The sequence below is a fragment of the Bos mutus genome, chromosome 11 (genome assembly GCF_027580195.1).
Source record: "Bos mutus isolate GX-2022 chromosome 11, NWIPB_WYAK_1.1, whole genome shotgun sequence".
Lineage (NCBI taxonomy): Eukaryota > Metazoa > Chordata > Mammalia > Artiodactyla > Bovidae > Bos > Bos mutus.
This window is the reverse complement of record NC_091627.1, coordinates 85429668-85451735: the sequence shown is the minus strand read 5'-3', so window position 1 is coordinate 85451735 and position 22068 is coordinate 85429668. Positions and strand designations below refer to the sequence as shown.

At 40.1% G+C, this 22068-nt stretch overlaps 2 protein-coding genes across 11 annotated transcripts in view; one reads left to right on the top strand and one right to left on the bottom strand.

Moving 5' to 3' along the window:
- Window positions 1-4286: 4286 nt before the first annotated feature.
- On the bottom strand, window positions 4287-9775 carry SRSF7 (serine and arginine rich splicing factor 7). Of its 3 annotated transcripts, none has more exons than XM_005893758.3 (8): window positions 9620-9775; window positions 8400-8580; window positions 7980-8156; window positions 7027-7101; window positions 6830-6940; window positions 5489-5542; window positions 4906-4941; window positions 4287-4586 (listed from the first exon to the last, which is right to left on the bottom strand). In XM_005893758.3, the coding sequence occupies exons 1-8, from the start codon at window positions 9645-9647 to the stop codon at window positions 4532-4534; spliced, it is 717 nt and encodes a 238-aa protein (XP_005893820.1). In that variant the 5' UTR covers window positions 9648-9775; the 3' UTR covers window positions 4287-4531. The 3 variants fall into 3 exon arrangements, with proteins under 3 accessions (XP_005893820.1, XP_005893821.1, XP_014333041.1); XM_005893759.3 differs by having other exon boundaries at window positions 6839-6940; XM_014477555.2 differs by having other exon boundaries at window positions 6863-6940.
- A 57-nt stretch (window positions 9776-9832) lies between these two features.
- GEMIN6 (gem nuclear organelle associated protein 6) overlaps window positions 9833-22068 on the top strand; it is a 39752-nt gene continuing 27516 nt past the window's right edge. For 5 of the 8 annotated variants that reach the window (XR_011466112.1, XR_011466108.1, XM_005893763.3 and 2 more), the window contains exons 1-2: window positions 9833-9942; window positions 10110-10232. The gene's annotated coding sequence lies outside the window, so the exon portion shown is untranslated. Of the gene's footprint in view, window positions 9947-9979; window positions 10255-22068 lie in introns of those variants that run through there. The other 3 variants (XR_011466111.1, XR_011466110.1, XR_011466109.1) reach the window with 3 other exon arrangements.

Sequence of the window (22068 nt, the reverse complement as noted above, 5' to 3'; positions counted from 1 at the left end):
ATATTTAAGTGTTAATAAGCACTAGGCAGTGAAGAAACAGAACAAGCTACCTGCTGTCACAAAGTGCCTTGCAATAGCATACGTGCAGAGAAGTAAACAGGCAATTCCAGTGTTCTACTATAGAGGTCAGTGTGTTGAGAGCAAGGGAACCTAAACCAGACTTGAATACATGACAATTTACAGAAGTTGGGGGAAAAACATGTATTTTACCGCAAAATTAAACTATGTTGAGATACCATGTTTCAACACAAGATTGGTAAAAATCAACGTTGACGGCCCATCATGTTGCTACACCATGTGTACCAAATGGGCAATGTTAGAGAGAAATAGGCTCTCCTATACATTTCCACCAGGGCAAACAGTACCAGCAAAAATATAAATGCACAGACCCTCTGACCCAGCAATTCAACTTCTAGGAATTACCCTAGATACATACACAGGGTTACACGTGTGACATACTGAGTAAAGTTATTCACTGCAGCACTGTAACAGTAATCAGAAACAACTCACATCCATGAATAGAAAACTGATTAAATTGCTATTACTTGTAGCTCAAAAACTCTCCAAGGAAAACAGGGAGTCCCTTCCAAGGCATACAAAGTCCTACACGATCTATAATCCTTCATCCTCCTTCCTAAACCATCTCTTCCCTCTATTCACTGCCTCTTGGCCTCCTAGCCTTCAACTCAAACTACTTTAGGCCTTTGCTGTACTGTGCCTCAGAAGTTGGTGTGGCTCTCACTTGCTCCAGTGTCACCATGAGGCCTTAGACCAGTCCTTACACAAAAGCAACCAATCCCCTATCCTTCTGTATCATTATTCTCTGTATCATTTATTACCCACCTGCTGTTTGCTCCTTTCCTTTCCAGAACTTTAGCTCAATGAAGATAGACTGTTCACTTCTATATTCCAAACCTAACAGTACCTGGAACACTGAAGGAGCACACAAGTTTAATGCATAAATTATGCAACATCCAAGCAACTTAATAGTATGCAACTTTAAAAAAGTGCCATTTTTACTTATGTAAAAGATCTCTAAAGATATTTAATGAGAAAAACAAGGCTTATGTATTTGTGTTAAGAGAAAAAAGGAGGGTCTCCTTGATGGCTCATTAGTAAAGAACCCGCCTGCCAATGCAGGGGACATGAGTTCGATCCCTGGTCCAGGAAGATCCCAAATGCAGCGGGGCAAGCCCATTGCTACAACTACTAAGCCTGCACTCTTGAGGCGCCATGAGAAGCCACTGCAACGAGAAGCACATGTACCACAACTAGAGGAGCTCCAACTTCCCGCAACCAGAGAAGGCCGGACTGCAGCAACCAAGACCTGCTGCTGCTGCTGCGTCGCTTCAGTTGTGTCCAACTCTGTGCGACCCCATAGACGGCAGCCCACCAGGCTCCTCCGTCCCTGGGATTCTCCAGGCAAGAACACTGGAGTGGGTTGCCATTTCCTTCTCCAAAGCATGAAAGTGGAAAGTGAAAGTGAAGTCGTTCAGTCATGCCTGACTCTTAGTGACCCCGTGGACTGTAGCCTAACAGGCTCCTCCGTCCATGGGATTTTCCAAGCAAGAGTACTGGAGTGGGGTGCCATTGCCTTCTCCCAACCAAGACCTAGCACAGCCATAAATAAATAATTCTTTTTAAAAAGAAAAAAGGAGAGTGGGACTTCCCTGGCGGTCCAATGGTTAGGACTCAGAGCTTTCACGGCCGGGTACCAGGTTCAATCAGTGATTAGGCAAAAAAGATTCCAGAAGCCACACAGTGCAGCCAAAAGAAGGAAAAAGTATCTCATGACAAATGACGACAATGGTTGCTTTTGGGGAGGTAACTGGGTGGCTCAGAACCTTCTTGCTATATACACCAAATCAAAGTGAAATGAAATGGAAAATAGGTTAGGCTAGCAGCCTGTGGGAAATGGGAAAAGCATTAGCTTTGGCAACTGGCCTTGAGGGTTGAAGAGTTATTTGGCTACTACATTCTGTGTTCTACAATTACCCTTCTATCCAGCATCTTTTCCCCATTAAGTCTGGAAAGAAAATAACCAAGTTATTAACACCAACACCAGCCAAGCCCCCATTATTTCTTCCTACTTTAACCATGCCTTCATCACAACTTCCCAGCTATAAAATTACATACACATCTTCTAGGCTATACAACCGTGCCCTGTAAAGGTCTCCAAGCAATTAATTGCTCAGAGCCAGATCTAGTGAATTCTTTGCTACTGTCCTTCACTGAAAACTCACTGCCAACATGTCAGCTTTACAGCTTTCAATTCCTACTTAGCTTACTATATCCTGGAAAACACTCTACTTTAAGATAGGCTACACAATGATGACAATCACAATACCACACTATCATTCATTTAACCTAGTCACAAACCGCTATTATTTCAAGAACCCCTCAAATTTTCTTCTCAATGGAGGGGACATGGCAAAACACAGCATTGCACTGTGTCTTGATACTTAGCTGAGTTCAAAGCCTGAAGGAGAACTACAAAAGTGAGGTCCTAATGCATGCTTTACTTACTTTTACACCAGGAGTGCCAACCAAGTAGGTTCTATGTCCAAAGCACTGTGTCTGACATGTTCAATTAGCTACCAGGTTAATAATTTAGAGTTAAATATAAACCAGCATTTTTCAAATCAATCACACAATCCACTTAGCAGTCTCAACCTTGAAGTGTTTTTTTTTTAAAAGGTGCACCACACCAGCCAGTTCATCATTAAGATGAATAACAAATGTGGGTACAGAGTTGTCATGGCTACAAAAAAGGTGTTGACCTACATACCCTGTACTCCGTTTCTTTAAGGGTAAACAGAATTTTCTGTGCTTATTAAATTCATTTTTTGCCCCTAACCCCTCTTCCATATTTTTATCCTCTCACAACTAATCTCTAGGATGCTGCTAGTAATCCATCCCAAAGCTACAGAATTAATGACTCCTACTCTTGGCTCAGAACTCCCACTTCCACAAATTGAGTATCAGGACTGTTTATTCTCTGCAGATTTATTGTTGAGTTAACTTATCTTTATGTAATACAGAACAAGTAAAGCTGACCAAGTGCAACAAACAAGCCTGCTGATTACACATAGCTTTACGGCAACCATGTAATGCAGCCAGTTGTCAAAATTCCAAAAACAAAAACGTCCAAACTTTGAACATACTAATCATCATTCAAACCAGTAAATATGAGGCAGATCAGTATTCCCAACTGTACTGTTATCCAGTAATAGTTGGAAAGTGTCAGAAACAAGGACAGATAGCGGTGCCATCAGCACTAAAAAGAATTTTTTGCATCAAGGCTAGAGAATAAATACCTGGTAAAAGCTTGACCAGAAAACTCAAAATTAACTGTCACTACCCTATGATGCTTAAAGTCCAAATAAACATGTCTACTGGTGCTAATATTCTGAAGTCTATCAGATGCTGCCAAAAAGTGACTACAGCGAGGGGTTGCTAAATATAGGTTGAATTTACAGAACTGCTTTAGTCTCATTAACATTTCTGACATCTTTACTTTGCACCAGCCTGGCAAAATAAGATGGAAGTATGTTGGTTTTCAGGAACTGAAGAAACCTAACTTGGGAATTAATATCTGGGAATTAAAATCAGAAACCTAACTTGGGAATTAATATCTCTGCTCAGAATAAGGCAATTCATTTGAAGAGACAGAGGAGATTATCTAGGCTGGAAAATTTTGCAAAGCTGGTTTACATAAAGGTGTTTTGTTCCAAATTGAGACAATTCCTCTAACATGCAAAAGTTTTGATATAAAACTGGTTAATGTTTGAAAACAAAAGAACATTGAGTATAACTTTCTAGAATGGAGAGCTCTAATTTGATACCACCCCATCTAACAGCCTGATAACCTCTAGTAGGCTTTTGTAAAATCCAGCTTCTCCAGCATCAAGTCCACCTACTTCTTACTTAGTTCCTGGTATGCTCACTTATAACAAGTCAGTGGTCCCTACGGCCTGACATAAGAAGTTAGTCTTATTGATAACATCTAAGAATATCAGCTCTAAGAGAACTTAGGGACTTGTCTTGATGCATCATCCATGCTGTTTAGGGAGACCCAACTTGAATTCTTACCATCTGACCCAAAGCTCTAAGGGTAAAAAGTAATTTTCCAAATGTGTGTGTGTATATATATATATTTATTAATTATGGTTAAGACTTAACATCATTAACTTTAAATGTAGGTCTGCATGAATATGGTTAATACCAAGGTTGACTCCTGAAGCATACCAAATTAAGGAGTATTAATATTGAACACAAATCAAGAATCTAATTAGAAACATTTTATTTTAAATGTGCCAAATAAAAATCCACATTTTCAGACCATAGGATGTTAATACATTCAACAAAAATTTGTATTATCTTACTGCTGTAAATTTACAGAGTAATAGTCCAGATCCATTTTGATTAGATGGTTGAAATACCCTCCCTAAGTTACACTTTACAGACATCACGAATCCCTTATAATAATGTAAACAAAATAACTTTTCCCTAAAAGGTGAACTTGAGCACTTCAGTCCACTCTTTCAGGACTTGCACTTCTTCTCGGACTTCCTGATGGGGAACGACTAAAAAGAAAAAAATATTTAAGTTTGGAACCAATTAGTGTCTAACAAAACTCTTCTCGCATATATGTCAGGGTAAAACTAAAAAAAAAAAAAACCTGTTAGGTTTAACAGCCTCTTCACTAATTAATCTTACAAAACTTAGGTAAAGATAACTATTTGCTTTTTGGAGATTTTGGGGGGAGGTCATCTAAGAAACTCTATTTAGTATTTTAACATATAGCACCAATTCTCCAAAGAGCTCAGGGAAGTAGGCAGTAAGCAAAATTCTGCAGAGGCCACACTTGACAGTTAAGATATGGCAACAAATTATTTAGCTTACCTTCTTTTTGGAGATGGAGATCTGGACTTTGATCGGCTGTCAAAACATGAAAAGGTTGTGTTTTACTTTTATGTGAAAAGTACTATCCAACCCCTTCAGTTACAATACAATGAACCCCCAAAATGTCCTGAGCTTAAACTACACTGCAGTTAAACTGGAAAAGAAAAACCCTACCAATTTTTTGGCTAAAAGTCAATCTTCTAACACTTGTTCTTCATAAAATAATCTTTCATACTCTAAGCACAATGATCCCAGAATGCTTCTCCATACATCTATCAAATCCAACACAGGCCTCTTAATATAACCCCAAATTCACCAACTTTTCATTATAGCTTGGACATGACATAACCCCAAATTCACCAGCTTTTCACTACAGCTTGATATGCCCTTGCCTAGAAAGTCAGCCAGAACAGGCCACGTACAAAGCAAGTTATAAAGTTTGGTTTACTAATAAGGTAACTGTGTTCCTCCTCAGCTTACTTCTAAGCTCACAGCTAACAAATTGCAATAATTCAAAAACACTTTGAACTCTGGATATTGGTGCCATGTAACTAAAAGAGCATCAATGAGATTTTTACTCTACCTGCTTCTAGGCCGTGAAAGAGACCTGGATCTTGATCTCGACCTGGACCGGGATCTTAATAAAAGCAAACACATTTACACCAATTAGTCCACAGGAATAATTTCCTTAAATACCTTCTGAGCACCTTTGAAGGTAGGCTAGGAAGGGGCTAAAACTGTCCAAAATGCCCTATCAGTCTAAGACTGGACAAATACTTGGAACTACCATTTCAAAAATCTATCATGAGTTTCTGTACAGATGTACAATATTCTTAAACAGAGTGTAGTATCCAAGAGAAATTTGTGGTATTTGAGAAAACTGGTGTTAAGAGAAAAATATCAACCTCCTGAATGGAAACTTTGTTTCTTTAAGTTCAGTGAAAACTCCTATGACTGGGTAAAGCTGTGTTCATGGATCAACAAACTATCATGGTTCAGGACCATCAATCTGTAAAAAATGAGGCTGACATACACATCTTGAGGTCCTGTAACCAAGTTAAATGCATTTATCTGGAGTCCAAGTTTCTCAAACCTGGAATTTATAAAGACTATGCTATTACTGAGTAGCAATAATTCTCAGTAGCATTCCCTACCACTGACACGAGTAGCATTATCAATTCCTTTCATTATCTAGAATGTTATCCATTTCCATAACCTTTGAAAACAAAAAAATGCTGAGGGGTCTAATTTGATTTTTAACTTCTCAAGTTTCAGTGTCTAAACCAAATATCTGGTCAAACAAGCCACATTCAATCTATGTGTGAGTGATTGAGTGAGTGAGTGAAGTCGCTCAGTCGTGTCCGACTCTTTTCGACCCCATAGACTATAGCCTACCAGGCTCCTCCATGGGATCTTCCAGGCAAGAGTACTGGAGTGGGTTGCCATTTCCTTCTCCACAATCTATGTGTGTATTACCCTAAATTTCCAATGGTCTCAACCTTCAAAAAAAGAAAAACTTTAACTTGCTTCTAAATTTCTTTCTGGTTCTAATGGGCCTTTTTATCAGGGACCAAGTAACTATCATCTTTTAGTGCTATTATCATTTGTCTATAAACTGACTTATGGGTAAATGAGAGTAGATCTAAACAGATATAAGCTGACATCAGAAGTTTTCAACATGTTTACCCAGAGTGTTCACTGGAATGATTTGAGGATTTATGCCTTAGACCTCCCTCTATCACCTCTGTAACACCCTTAAAATCTTTAGTTGGGCTTTTCTTCATTTGGACATGTTCACAGTCAACTTTTTTCCCAAATATCTTCTGAAGCATTCCATTTCAATTAGGTCCGTAAGATACTCCACCGCTGTCATTAAGACGGGACAATCCAAATACAAATAAGGGGGAAAAAAGGTGCTACATACTGGAAATACCTCGATCCTTTTATAGAACCAGACCTAGATCGTCTGAGTGAAGCTGATCTTGATCTACGAAGAGACACAGATCTTGATCGCCGAGGAGATGCTGACCTTGACCTAAACATTAAATCAAAGTAATTTCAATTTGATTCCAATTAAACTTCACCACTTCTTACAAGCTGAAGTTAAACAACATCTCTCACCTCCTTCCCCTGCTCCTGCTGCGTGAGCGAGAGTATCGTCTACCTCTGGATCTCGAATGTGATCTAGACCGTGACCTATTTTTCAAGTCAGAAAAAAACATAATATTAGATGGCAACTCCTTTTAGAGTCTGTGTGCCTCTGCTGAAACCAAATCTCAAAACTATTTAAATTTAGTGTCTCATTTGGAAATAAACTCTGGGCCTATTAGTTGTCGTTTTCGTTTTTTTTTTTTTTAAACTACCTAAAAAAAGATTTGTTAAAAGCTCAATTACATTTTAGATTAACATAATATAAAACACTATAATGTGTATTTAAAATAAACCTTGCAAGTTTGCAGGTCGACCCTCTTTGGCCCATGGTCTAGTAGATCTAGACGATCTAGAAGTATCTATAGCCGATCGCTGCATCTAGATGTTTTCTTCAATCTACACGACGATCAAACTGACAGCCAAATGAGCCAGGTGAGGCTTGATTGACGCAAGAAGATTTTTCTAGTTGGGAATGTGGTCAATCTGGTGTTCCTCTTTCTAAACCGGAGGGGCCCCCAATTGTAAGCCAAATTTACTGTTACGGCGATCACCGTCTCAAATTTTCTGCCCTTTAAAGAATAAGGTGAAGCTAGGTGTAGATGACTCGAGGGGATCTGGCCTCTTATGCTGATCACCTCAAGGTCTAGGAGGATCTTAATTGTCGGATTTGCAAGGCGCCTCAGCATGATATCATAAGGCTCGTGACATTCTGAATCAAGGCGACTGACTCAAACGAAGAAACCTGAAAGGTTTTGACCAGGTTGATTATTAATACATTAACATTTCTTTAATTAAACAAAAATTGTAAAATACACCTGTAACAATTAACATTCAAGTTTACAGAAAAATACTTTTGTGCCTTGCTAATAAAAAAGTTACTTGATTAACTAGTACACTAACCATTCCTTTATTAAAATAAATACCTGCTTCTTCTTCGGCGGCTATAGCGATGACAATCATAAGCATAATGTCCCTTTTCGCCACACTCATAGCATCTATCATTGGGATCAAAGGGACGTCGGGCAGGTGGTCTATCAAATCGAGATCTCCGAGGCATGCCTGTTGATAGTTCAACTCTCACTCGGGAACCACAAATAACCCTACAAAAAACAACAAAAAAACTGTAACGCTAAAAAAAAAAAAAAAAAAAGTGAGCTCTATATTTAGAACCTTTCACTCTCTTTGCCCTCAGAAGCTCCAGCTATATCTTTATAAGTCCTTCAAACGTCACTTTTGCTTTCAGTTCCTGTCTTCATAAAGTGATCAGCTAATTGTTTAAAAACTCCTCCAGACTACAGAATTCAAGCCTGGCACAGGAACATTCTCACCAAGTTCTCACTTACTTTCCATCCAGGCCTCGAACTGCATCTTCTGCATCTCTAGGGTCTTCAAATTCCACAAAGGCAAATCCTGGAGGATTTCTGGCAATCCACACAGTTCTCAAAGGCCCATAATAACTGAAAGCCCTTTCTAACTCTCCTTTGCCAGCACCAGTTCCCAGGTTACCAACATACACCTTGGTTTCTGTTTAAAAAACGCAAAGAAAAGAGCGCACGTTATGCAAATAATCTGGCCCAAGTTTGAATTCTTTGCTTAAATTCATCTTTAACAGTGCAAAACATATTTAATACTCTATCAAGGGCTAATTTTAGTCTTAAAACCAACGAAGTTCGTACATTTCTGAAAAGCTAAAGCGTACGACCAAGTTCTTAACATTCAATGGAGGCGGGGGGCCCGCGGGAAACCTCCAAATACGAGCACAGCAGCGTGGTAGGATACTCCGAGCCATGGGGCGGACTCCGCCCCGGTCCCGCCCCCGAGTCCCGGCAGCCCCAGGCACACCGAGAACGCGCGGGCCGGCGGCGGCAGCGGCGTCCTCGGTGAGCGGGCCCCAGCGGAAGGCGGACCGGGAGCGGGGCTGCGCCGACTCCAGTACTCTGCAGCAAGCGCCCCAAGCGCAAGCTCGCCCGTGAGTCCAGCTCCCCGCCTCAGAAACGATAAACCGTGCTCAAAAAAGCCAAAAGAGGAAAACCAGCCGCCAGACTTAAAAATCACGCTTCCATTCCCATTCAGCAATCAGACCGTTTGACAAGAATGCGCAGCTCGAAACTGCCAGTTTTCTAAGTCTTAAATTCATCCTTTCTTTTACGGCTGCGACCACATCTGTCAGCTAAAGTGGCGGGAAAGCGCCAAAGAAATGCGCCACCATGGTCGTCAATGTGCGCAAAATGGCAGCCGAGGGCGGGGGGTGGGGGGGGGGACGGGCGGGCAGGCGGGCGGCTCGAAGAAGGGCAACAACAAAACAGTGATCGAGGGCCTGGCTCGGGCAGGGCGGGAGACTAAGATGCCCAAGAACTGAAAGATACCCACCAGAGGCCTACCTCAGCCACCCGCTGTCCTCCCGCGATACCCCGCCGCCGCCGCCTCCAGCTTCGTATGGTGTGCGCCGAAGCCGCCATTACGCACGCGGAATAACCGTCTCCCAACCGCCGAGCCAACCTCACGACCTCTAAATACTCACTACACCTACAGCAACCTCCCTTACTGGCCCCCAGCCTCTTACCTCCTCCGTACCGCCCGTAGCGCGACATGATGACTGGCCTGCGAGCTGGGCTCTTTCAGCTCGCAGCGCCCAGAGAACGATCAACACAAAACCAACCAAACCGCCTCACTCGCCAACGGTCCCAGCGGCACTACGAGGAAGCGCCTGGGTTCGCGCTTATATATGCGGCGGCTGGGTTTCGTTGCGCATGCGTCATCACGACGTTCTGCGCGGCACAAAGGAGCTGGGCGGAAACAGCAGAGAAGCGGTGCGGAGGGAACTGATGGGGTGGAAACGCGAATCCTGGGCGGAGGGATACGTTTCCATGGCAACGCGGCGATCCAGTCTGTAAACCCTTGGCCCTTCCCCACGTTGTCCCGCCCCCTCCCCTCCCCCCTTTCCCTGTGTCCTCCTAATTTTCCTTCCCTCGGTCTCCCCCCCCCACCCCCCCCCGCCTTCAGTTACCCACCCTCGCATCTAGGGACCCTTAGCTGTGGTAATCTTCCTTCAGGTGCACTCGACAGGCCTCATGAAAGGCTTTAAGATTTAACCGCTGATGTTGCTGCTGTCGCCTCCTTTCTGCTGGGGGACCTGACCTCGACTGCTACTAATTGATCTCTGGGGCTCGTCAGAGGTAATCGAGAGCTTGGGCCAGGGTGAGAACCCCCTAAATCCCGACATTCTGAGTAGTGGTCCTCAAAACCACCATGGGCCTCAAAAGGGGTGACGCCCCCCAAGGGACCGCCAGCCCTGAACCGACCCTTCTGCCTCTTTCGAACCGGCCACCAGTTTTCCCCAACACGGTCCGAGTTCTCGGAGTCAGGGGACAAAGAAGTAGAGGGTCCCCCCACCCACCTCCTTTTACTGAAATCGCGACATAACCCTAAATCCTTAAATCATTTGTGGTAGTGGCGATTCTGAAATCATTTGCATTTGACGCACAAAGTGATATCTGTGCCTCCTTTCTAGTGCTTTCTGCTTTGCACTGTAGTACCACATCTCATCCACTAATACTGTATCCTGAGGATGGGGAGTTCCTTACTCGTCTCTGAGTAAGCAGCCTTGCTGCTCAGTCATTCTATATATCAAATAAGTGAAAATCTTTTCTTTATTAGAATCGCTTAAAAATGCAGTTTCAATTTTATACAGTGTATTTGCCAGACACCAGCTCTATAAATACAAATTTCACTTTTTTACCATATATTTAAAAAAAGGCATTGCACTGTGAATACTTGGAATACATGAGTTGGAAATGTTCCACGAAACAAGAGGAAATTCTTAGGTATTTCTATTTTTTTTTTTTTCATCTGCTGTAACTTCACTTGGTATGTATAGATGTGGGATACACAGTACAGGAGAAAGGGGACTTAGTTAAATTAACATGTATTCAGGTAAATAAAAAATGAATTCTCTCACAGTAATGCTAAGAATTTACATTATTTCCATAACTTTTCAAATTATGGAAGGAATTGGTCTACCTCAAGAAAATCTTTAGTGAGAAAATAGAAGTTTCATCGTTTGTTATGTTTGTTCGCCCTTATTTTTTTGTTGTTATCTGCTTAACAGAGTTCTTCTTAAAAGTATTAACAATACCGATCCTTTACATACTCATTTATATATACTTTAAATAGAAAGAGCATAGGTACAAAGCATAGGTAATTTTAAAAAGATAGTGCTTATTCTACTGCATAGTTTCTCATAGACTTCAATAAATATTTTGGGGGCTTTGAATACAAAGTCTACTGTACAAAAGAATTTTTGAGCAAATAACAGTGTAAACAGTATGAAAAGAAGCGACTGTCCAACTTACAACAAACTGATTTCAAGCACATTAAAGGGAAAGGGGTAAACCTGGACTGGCTTGTCTGATTCTGTAACTAAGTCTCTCATTAGAGGAGGGACAATTCTAGGCTAGGCTTTGCTAACCTCATGGCCATGAAAAAATAACAGTCCTGAGTACTACTTTTGTACCCTGTTATATTGAAAACTTTCTTCTTTAAAAACAATTCTTTTCAACTAAATGTCAGTCCAATCAGGGAGATTTTTTTGTACAGTTCTTTTATTTCTACTGATTGTTTTTAAATCAGTTTCACATAAATTTCTTCCCTCTAGAATTCTGTATTAATTTAAGGTCAAATTCCCAGTTTCAATTTGAATGTAAACGTTAATTCAACAAATATTCTAATATTTCCTATATGACTTTTTAAAATCTTAAGTTTCTGTTGTTAAGTATTAATATTATTAGTTTATGAAGGGAGGGGTAATTCTTTTGAAAGCTGCAGCTTTCAAAATATATCTACATTCCTTAGATTCAGTGTTTCCAGAGAAACATTAGAGAAATATTCACCTTTTCTAATGGAAGGAAATATGAAAAGAGGATTTAATGTTGACTGCCTTATAATAAAATGAAGCAAAACAAAGGAATTAACCAGAAAAAAAGAAGTATTCACCTTTTATCTAACTTTATTTTTAGTTTCACTTTTAAGTCATTGTCATCATTTTACTTGAATGTGAAAACTTTAAAACAAGAAAAACAATTTTAGACCTTTTGCTACATGTATTACTTTTTAGTGAGAGATAATCTTTATTTTAGAATAGTGTTACCAACAGTGGTTCCGCCCACCCCCCCCCCACCCCCTGCCAAGGCTTTCAGGATGTTAGTTCCCCCACCAGGGATTGAACCTGGGCCCTCAACAGTGAAAATGCAAAGTCCTAACCACTGGACCTCCAATATATTTATGTATGTTCTGTGTATATTTGTCCTGAGATGAATCCAAACAACTGTGTTCAATCACAACTTCCTTTTCTCAACATTTCATACTCGGCTATTCCTTCTGGAATATCTTAAAATTCTGGGAAGAAACAATTATTAGAGGCAGATTTATAAGTCTTTCATACTGTACATTAGCTAAGTACTAGACTGCAGTTAGTACTGAAGTACATAGGAGGGAGAGGAGAACAACAGAACAGCCAGGCTTCAGCAATACGTGAACCGTGAACTTCCTGATGTTCAAGCTGGTTTTAGAAAAGGCAGAGGAACCAGAGATCAAATTGCCAACATCCACTGGATCATCGAAAAAGGAAGAGAGTTCCAGAAAAACATCTATTTCTGCTTTATTGACTATGCCAAAGCCTTTGACTGTGTGGATCACAATCAACTGTGGAAAATTCTGAAAGAGATGGGAATACCAGACCACCTGACCTGCCTCTTGAGAAATCTGTATGCAGATCAGGAAGCAACAGTTAGAACTGGACATGGAACAACAGACTAGTTTCAAATAGGAAAAGGAGTACGTCAAGGCTGTATATTGTCACCCTGTCACCCTGTCACCCTGTCACCCATGATGCAGAGTACATCATGAGAAACGCTGGGCTGGAGGAAGCACAAGCTGGAATCAAGATTGCCGGGAGAAATATCAATAATCTCAAATATGCAGATGACACCACCCTTATGGCAGAAAGCAAAGAACTAAAGAGCCTCTTGATGAAAGTGGAAGAGGAGAGTGAAAAGGTTGGCTTAAAGCTCAACGTTCAGAAAACTAAGATCATGGCATCTGGTCCTATTACTTCATGGGAAATAGATGGGGAAACAGTGGAAACAGTGTCTGACTTTATTTTTCTGGGCTCCAAAATCACTGCAGATGGTGATTGCACCCATGAAATTAAAAGACACTTACTCTTTGGAAGGAAAGTTATGACCAACCTAGATAGCATATTCAAAAGCAGAGATATCACTTTGCCAACAAAGGTCCATCTAGTCAAGGCTATGGTTTTTCCAGTGGTCATGTATGGGTGTGAGAGATGGACTGTGAAGAAGGCTGAGTGCCAAAGAATTGATGCTTTTGAACTGTGGTGTTGGAGAAGACTCTTGAGAGTCCCTTGGACTGCAAGGAGATACAACCAGTCCATTCTGAAGGAGATCAGCCCTGGGATTTCTTTGGAAGGACTGATGCTAAAGCTGAAACTCTAATACTTTGGCCACCTCATGCAAAGAGTTGACTCATTGGAAAAGACTCTGATGCTGGGAGGGATTGGGGGCAGGAGGAGAAGGGGACGACAGAGGATGAGATGGCTGGATGGCATCACCAACTCGATGGACATGAGTTTGAGTGAACTCCGGGAGTTGGTGATGGACAGGGAGGCCTGGTGTGCTGCAATTCATGGGGTCGCAAAGAGTCAGACACGACTGACTGACTGAACTGAACTGAAGGAATAAATCCGGAAGAGGGAAGTTGTGATTCAAGAGTGCCCCACTGATACAAATACTACCTAAATGGATGGTTTAGGCATTTGGAGCAATCCAGGAAGAATGAGGCTTTCTGAGGAATGCCTCTTGTGTTAAAAAGTGTGAAACTATTAACTGTCATCAAGCCCTAAACCAATCACTTGTGTTGTTCCTTCTTTAAGAAAGACTATTAATGAAAGTGACTTGATCAGCTTAATGTCGTAATTAGAGCTAGACTAGCTTAGACTTGGACATGACTGAGCGACTTCAGTTTCACTTTTCACTTTCATGCATTGGAGAAGGAAATGGCAACCCACTCCAGTGTTCTTGCCTGGAGAATTCCAGGGACGGGGGAGCCTGGTGGGCTTCCGTCTATGGGGTCGCACAGAGTTGGACACGACTGAAGTGACTTAGCAGCAGCAGCAACTTAGACTTAGAGTTTAACACTTAGCACTATCTAAAAATTTAATATGATCTGGGCACTTGGACAAAATTGAAATTTCCACAAAGCCAGAGACAAAACTCTGAAACATGTGGTGACCATCCTTCAGTGGCCACTCCTAAGTTGTCTTTCTTCACTCAATGACTGCAGGAAGAGCAGTTGTCACTTTTCTTCTTTGACTGAATGCACATAGAGAAAAATCATCTGACACATATAACATGCAAAAATTCGAAAGGTTTTTCATGAAAAGTAAATCCCCAGGAATCCCAAAATCACACCCTGAAACATTCTTAAAGGTTCTATACAAAGGTATTTGCCTGTGGAATGGGGAGATAGGTGTTTGTGAGCAATGTGGAAATTGTCACTTTTATTACCAAATGTAGCCTTGGAGGCTAATTTCTATGAGATTAGGGAGTTATCGGGAGAAGGCAAGGGCACCCCACTCCAGTACTGTTGCCTGGAAAATCCCATGGATGGAGGAGCCTGGTGGGCTGCAGTCCATGGGGTTGCTAAGAGTCGGACACGACTGAGTGACTTCACTTTCACTTTCGACTTTCATGAATTGGAGAAGGAAATGGCAACCCACTCCAGTGTTCTTGCCTGAAGAATCCCATGGACGGAGAAGCCTGGTGGGCTGCCGTCTATGGGGTCGCACAGAGTTGGACACGACTGAAGCGACTTAGCAGCAGCAGCAGCAGCAGGGAGTTATCTGGTGGTCCTGTGGTTAGGACTTTCTCTTCCACTGCTGGGTTCGATCTCTGATTGGGGGACCAAGATCCTGCAAGCAGCACAGTCAAAAACATAAAATGAAACATTAAAAAAAAGATTTTAGGGACTTCCCTGTTGTTCCAGTGGCTAAGACTCCTCGTTCCCATTGCAGGGGGCCCAGTTGGATCCCTGGTCAGGGAACTAGATCCCACTTGCCTCAGTTTAGTGTTCGAATGCCACAACTAAAAGATCCTGCGTGCTGTATTTGGTGCAGTGAAATAAATTTTTAAAAACTTTTAAAAATGGATAAAATCTATTTCAAAGCTAATGGCAAATGGATGCATATGGTATAACTCTCAAATAGATAATTAAAGTAAGATTGTATATGAAAGAAATGCCTTGAAATTCAGAGGTAAGAGGACTTCTCTACCAGATCACTAGTCTAACCACCTCATTTTTCAAATGAGACTAAACCTAGAATTGCAGCGTGATGAGTGCAGTGGTTCCCAAATCCTACTACAAAGACGGTCCATCTGTCTGAGCTTGAATGAGAATGTCTCCAGTCTCAGAAAAATATAAATTATTGCCAACCACTCTTTCTTGGGGAAAACCATCCTTTATTTATTATGTCTATTTTTTTCTGTTGAAATATTCCTCCCATCATTTTTTAAAGTGAAAGAATGCTAAGAACTTAAAAAAAAAAATCTCATGTGTTTTCTTGATAGAAAAAGTGTGTCCTCTCTGTCCCCCAATTTTTTCAGACATATCTAGTTCTCCAAATTCAAGGATCCAGAATCTCTAGTAAAGAACAAAGCATGACTTGACCCAATAAAAAATAGAGAAAAAATCAGACAGTAAGAAATCAAAGTAAAAGCAGGGAAAATGTCTGTCCTTAATAAAAATGCAATTTAAAACAGCATGCTATTTCTATAAGGAGTGCAGCGAAATTGCCACTTAAACACACTAATGGGAATGCGAAATAATACATTTGAGGAGGTCAATTTGGCAATATGTTTTAAAATTATTAAGTTACATGTATATTTTGGACTAGTAATCTTACTTCCTGGAATTAACCATAGATGCACATAAAGATTTATCTGGAAAAATGTTGGTAAGATATTATCTTTTCAAAAGTTGCAAGTAATTTGAAAATCAAACATAAAGCATTGGTTAAATGTTGTTGTTCAGTTGCTAAGTCTTGTCTGACTCTTTGTGACCCCAAGGACAGCAGGCTTCCCTGTCCTTCACCATCTCCCAGAGTGTGCTCAGATTCGTGTTCATTGAGTTGGTGATGCTGTCTAACCATCTCATCCTTTGTTGCCCACTTCTTTTGCCTTCAGTTCTTTCCCAGCATCTGGATCTCTGCCAGTGTGTCAGCTCTTTGCATCACATGGCCAAAATATTGGAGCTTCAGCTTTAGCATCAGTCTTTCTAGTGAATATTCAGGATTGATTTCCTTTAGGATTGACTGCTTTAATCTTGCAGTCCAAGGGACTCTCAAGGGTCTTCTCCAGTACCACAGTTTGAAAGCATCAATTCTTCAGCGCTCAGCCATCTTTATGGTCCAGATCTCACATCCGTACATGACTGCTGGAAAAACCATAACTTTGACTAAATGCACCTTTGTCAGCAAAGTGATGTCTTTGATTTTTTAATACACTGTCTAGATTTATCATGGCTTTTCTTCCAAGGAGCAAGTGTCTTAATTTCATGGCCACCATCACTGTCTGCAGTGATTTTGGAGCCCAAGAAAATAAAATCTGTCACTGCTTCCACTTTTCCCCCATCAACAAACGTTCCCCCAACAAACGTTCCCCCATAACGTTTGTTATGAAGTTGATATGAGTGGATTCCATGATCTTAATTTTCTTAATGTTGAGTTTTAGGTCAGCTTTTTCACTCCCTCTATCACCTTCATCAAGAGATTCTTTAGTTCCTTTTCACCTGCTGCCATTAGAGTGGTGTCATTTGTATATCTGAGGTTGTTGATATTTCTCCTGGCAATCTTTCTGGGTTTTTTGTTTTGTTTTGTTTTGTTTTTATTGGCTGTGCTAGGTCTTTGTTACTGTGCAAGGACTTTCTCTAGTTGCCATGAGTGAGGTCTACTCTCTAGTTTGAGTGTGCGGGCTTCTCATTGCAACAGCTTCTGTGTTCAACTTCAGTTTTTTCGTCGTTAGTGGTTGGGGCATAGACTTGGATTACTGTGATATTGATGGTTTGCCTTGGAAATGAACAGAGATCATTCTGTCATTTTTGAGATTGCACCTAGGTACTGCATTTCAGACTCTTGTTGACTACGAGGGCTACTCCATTTCTTCTAAGGGATTCTTGCTCACAGTAATAGATACAATGGTCATCTGTATTAAATTCTCCCATTCCCATCCATTTTAGGTCACTGATTCCTAAGATGTCAATGTTTCACTCTTGCCATCTCCTGCTTGACCATGTCCAATATACCTTGATTCATAGACCTAACATTCCAGGTTCGTGTGCAGTATTGTTCTTGACAGCATTGTACTTTACTTTCACTACCAGACACATCCACAACTGAGCAGCATATCCACTTTGGCCCAGTTGCTTCATTCTTTCTGAAGCTATTAGTAATTGCCCTCCGCTCTTCCCTAGTAGCGTATGGAACACCTTCCAATCTGGGGGCTCATCTTTTGGTGTCATATCTTTCTACCTTATCATACTGTTTGTGGGGTTTTAGTGGCAGGAATACTGGAGTGGTTTGCCATTCCCTCCTCCAGTGGACCACGTTTTGTCAGAACTCTCTACTATGACGTGTCCATCTTGGGTGGCCCTGTATGGCATGGCTCATAACTTCATTGAGTTATGCTAACCAGTTCACCACAACAAGGCTGTGATCCATGAAGGGGTGATTAAATGCTATGGCACATAAATTGGTTACATATATTATGATCATGGACAGGGAGGCCTGGCGTGCTGCGATTCATGGGGTCGCAAAGAGTCGGACATGACTGAGCGACTGAACTGAACTGAACTGAACTGAATTATGACCATTAAGAACCACATTGTAGAATTCTTCAATGTCAGAAAAATGTTAATATTATGTAATTAAGTAAGAAAGCAGATTTCAAAATGATATGCATGCACAGAATAATTCTGGTTTTGTAAAAATAAATTATATTAATAAAGTAATTTAAGTTTTCTTGTTTTATTTTTCTGCATTTTACAATGTCCTATAATTTTTCTTTTTAAATTAAGAGGCTTGGAGACAAAGGAGTTCCAAGTTTGATCTGAGAATCACTGTTTAGTAGTTGTGTTAATTGGAACATGTGGCTCTACTTGTCATTCTAGGTTTAAGATTTTGCAAAAGAAAACATGGGTTTTAATGATGCTGTCTGTGGGTGCGTGGTATCATGAATGTAGTTTCCATGGTTTTGGTTATTTAAATTTTTTTTCTGTTACGACTGAATTGCTTCTAGTAAAAAATTGAATGTAATCTAAATACAAATAAATATAAATATTTTAAGTGGAAGTCGTAATGGAGGAATTAAACAGGATAGTTAATCTAGGGAGAATCTTGTGTTAGTATGTAACCTCCCACACTGTTAACTATGGTTGCCTCTGGGAAGTGAAATTTGGTTGAAGATAGAAAAGGGCCTTCATCATTTAACTGTACAGTGAGGTCTTCTGTATTGTTTGCAGGTTTTGTGTTTTTATAAACAAATATAATACTTTTGTAATAATGCTTCAACGTTATAATGTGCCCTTCTCCCACAATCTCTGCCGAATTTACTCAACTTTATCTTCCCTCTCGCCTCTAACCTCTTGATTTACTCTATGTGAGTTTATCACAGTATGAGATCCTCAAGGGCAGGGACTTTGTTTTACTCTCTGATGCATTCCTATTGTCTGGCATTGTGCCTGGCCTGTACAGCACTACATTCTCAATATTTCTGGAATTAATTAATTCTACTAAGAAACTATTTCACATGTTTGTTGCTCATTTAATATTTACAAAGCATTTCCCCTGTGGCTCAGCTGGTAAAGAATCCTCCTGCAATGTGGGAGACCTGGGTTTGATCCCTGGGTTGGGAAGATTCCCTGGAGAAGGGAAAGGCTTACCCATTCCAGTATTCTGGCCTGGAGAATTCCATGGACTGTATATTCCACGGGGTCGCAAAGAGTTGGACACGACTGAGAGACTTTCACATTGCATTATCTAACATTGCATAGATAGATATTTAGGTTCCAAATCTGAACCTCTGATTCTCAGTCCATAGAGATTTCTTCTGCACCGCACTGCCTTCCTAGAAGTAACTTGTTTTGGCTTTTTCTCAACTCTTTGAGAGTTGTAGTGAAACATTTATTTTACGTTATAAAAATCTGCTTGTGAAACCTGCAGATTACTACCATTTTACTGTGGGACACTGTTGGTATTTAAAGCAACAACAACAATAAAAACTACTATATTCTAGAATAGCTCTTTTTTTAAAACCATTTTTAAATTGAAGTATAATTGATATACAATATTATATAGGGAAAAGGTATACAATGTAGTGATTCACAATTTTTAAAGGTTAAGCTTCATTTATAGTTATTGTAAAACTGTATTGTATATTTCCCATGTTGTACAGAACATCCTTGTAGTTTATTTTATACCCTATAGTTTATACCTCTTAATCTCCTACTCCTATAATGCCCCCCTGCCTTTTCTCTCTTCACTGGTAACCACTAGTTTGTTCTCACTATCTATGAATCTGCTTCTTGTTTGTTATATTCACTAGTTTGTTATATTTTTTAGAGTCCACATTTAAGTGATAACATACAGTATTTGTCTTGCCATATCTGACGTTTCACTTAGCATTATGCCCTCCAAGTCCATCCATGTTGCTGCAGATGCAAAATTTCATTCTTTTTATGGCTAGTAGTATTCCAATTGGAGAAGGCAGTGGCACCCCACTCCAGTACTCTTGCCTGGAAAATCCCATGGACGGAGAGCCTGGTAGGCTGCAGACCATGGGGTCGCGAAGAGTCGGACACGACTGAGCGACTTCACTTTCACTTTTCCCTTTCATGCATTGGAGAAGGAAATGGCAACCCACTCCAGTGTTCTTGCCTGGAGAATCCCAGGGATGGGGGAGCCTGGTGGGCCGCCGTCTATGGGGTCACACAGAGTCGGACACGACTGAAGCGACTTAGCAGCAGCAGCAGCAGTATTCCAATGTGTATAAATATATGTATATACATATGTGTGCATACTCATTTGCTCATTTGTGTTCAACTTTTTGTGACCCCATGGAGTGTAGCCCACCAGGTTTCTCTGTCCATGGAATTTTCTAGGCAAGAATACTGGAGTGGGTTGCCATTTCCTACTCCAAGGAATCTTTCCTACCCAGGGATCAAACCCAGGTCTCCTACATTGTAGGCAGATTCTTTACCATCTGAGCCATCAAGGAAGCCTATATATACATACATATATATCACATCTTCTTTATCCATTCATCTATTGATGGACAGTTACATTGCTTCTATATCTTGGCAGTTGTAAATAATGCTGCTTTGAAAATCGGGGTGCATATATCTTTTTGAATTAGTACTTTTGGTTTTTTCTAGTGTATACCCAGGAGTGGAATTGCTGGATCATATGGTAGTTCTATTTTTAGTTTTTTTGGGAAACCTCCAGGCTGTTTTCCATAGTGGCTGCACTAATTTACATTCCCACCTGGGTTCCCTTTTTTTTTTCTTAATATATATATTTTATTGAATATAGTTAACTTACAATGTTTCAGGTGCACAGCAAGATGATTCAGTTGTACATATACACATACAATATTTTTCAAATTATTTTCCATTATAGGTTATTATAAGATATTGACTATAGTTTCCTGTGCTATACACTAAACTTTTGTTGCTTGTTGCATATCCATTTTTTAAATTAGAATTTATCATTCTATTCATACTAAGTCAAACAAGTGGAATCAAGATGTCATAATTTTTTTAGGCAAAAACTCATAAGTTTTCTAAAATATATATGTTATATATATATATATATATGTATACAAATATTTTTCTACTATGCTTGATAAAGGCTTGAGAAATAACATCAAAGAAAAGAAGAGATGGAGAAATTGGAAAACTTAAACTAAATGAAATGGGAGCACTGAATATGTAATAGAAAAAGTGAAGCTAGATAAAAGTAAAATATCATCATATAGTCCAGTTGCTTTTAAATATGGCTGCTCTTTAGAAATATATCTGGAGCTTTGGAGGAAAAAAAAAACAATATGTGGGCATTTGTATTTTTCAAAAAATTCGAAGATAATTCTGATATGCATCTGGGTTTAAAAAACTGATTACTGGTTTTTCTGTTAAATGGTAGTTTTGGTGATATAGAATGATGTTTACCAGCTTTCACAATCAAAAAGGATGATTATAATTTCAAGCCATAATGGGGGCATGGTTAACCTAACAATATAAAGTAATTATATACAATTTGGAGGGGGGGGCATCAAGCAGAGTGATGGTAAGTGGAAGTGCATACATGCACATGTTTTCATCTACCCAGCCAGTCTATGTCTTTTGGTTGGTGCATTTAATCCATTTACATTTAAGGTAATTATCAATATATACGATCCTATTACTCTTTTAATTGGGTTTATTTTATGTAGGTCTTTTTCTTCTCTTGTGCTTCCTGCTTTAGCATTTGTCATACAGCTGGTTTGGTGGTGCTGAATTCTCTTAATTTTTGCTTGTCTGGAAAGCTTTTGATTTCTCCATCAAATCTGAATGGAGAATAGTCAGACAAAAAGAGTAGAGCCAGACTCTACCCAGCCAAGTCTTGCTGGGTAGAGTATTCTCGGCTGTAGGTTCTTCCCTTTCATCACTTTAAATATATTGTGCCATTCCCTTCTGGTTTGTAGAGTTTGTTGAGAAATTAGCTGATAACCTGATGGGAGTTCTCTTGTATGTTATTTGTCGTTTTTCCCTTGTTGCTTTTAATATTTTATCTTTATCTTTAATTTTTGTCAGTTTGATTAATATGTGTTTCAGTGTGTTCCTCCTTGGGTTTATCCTGCTTGGGACTCTCTGTGCTTCTTGGACTTAGTTGACTATTTCCTTTGCCAT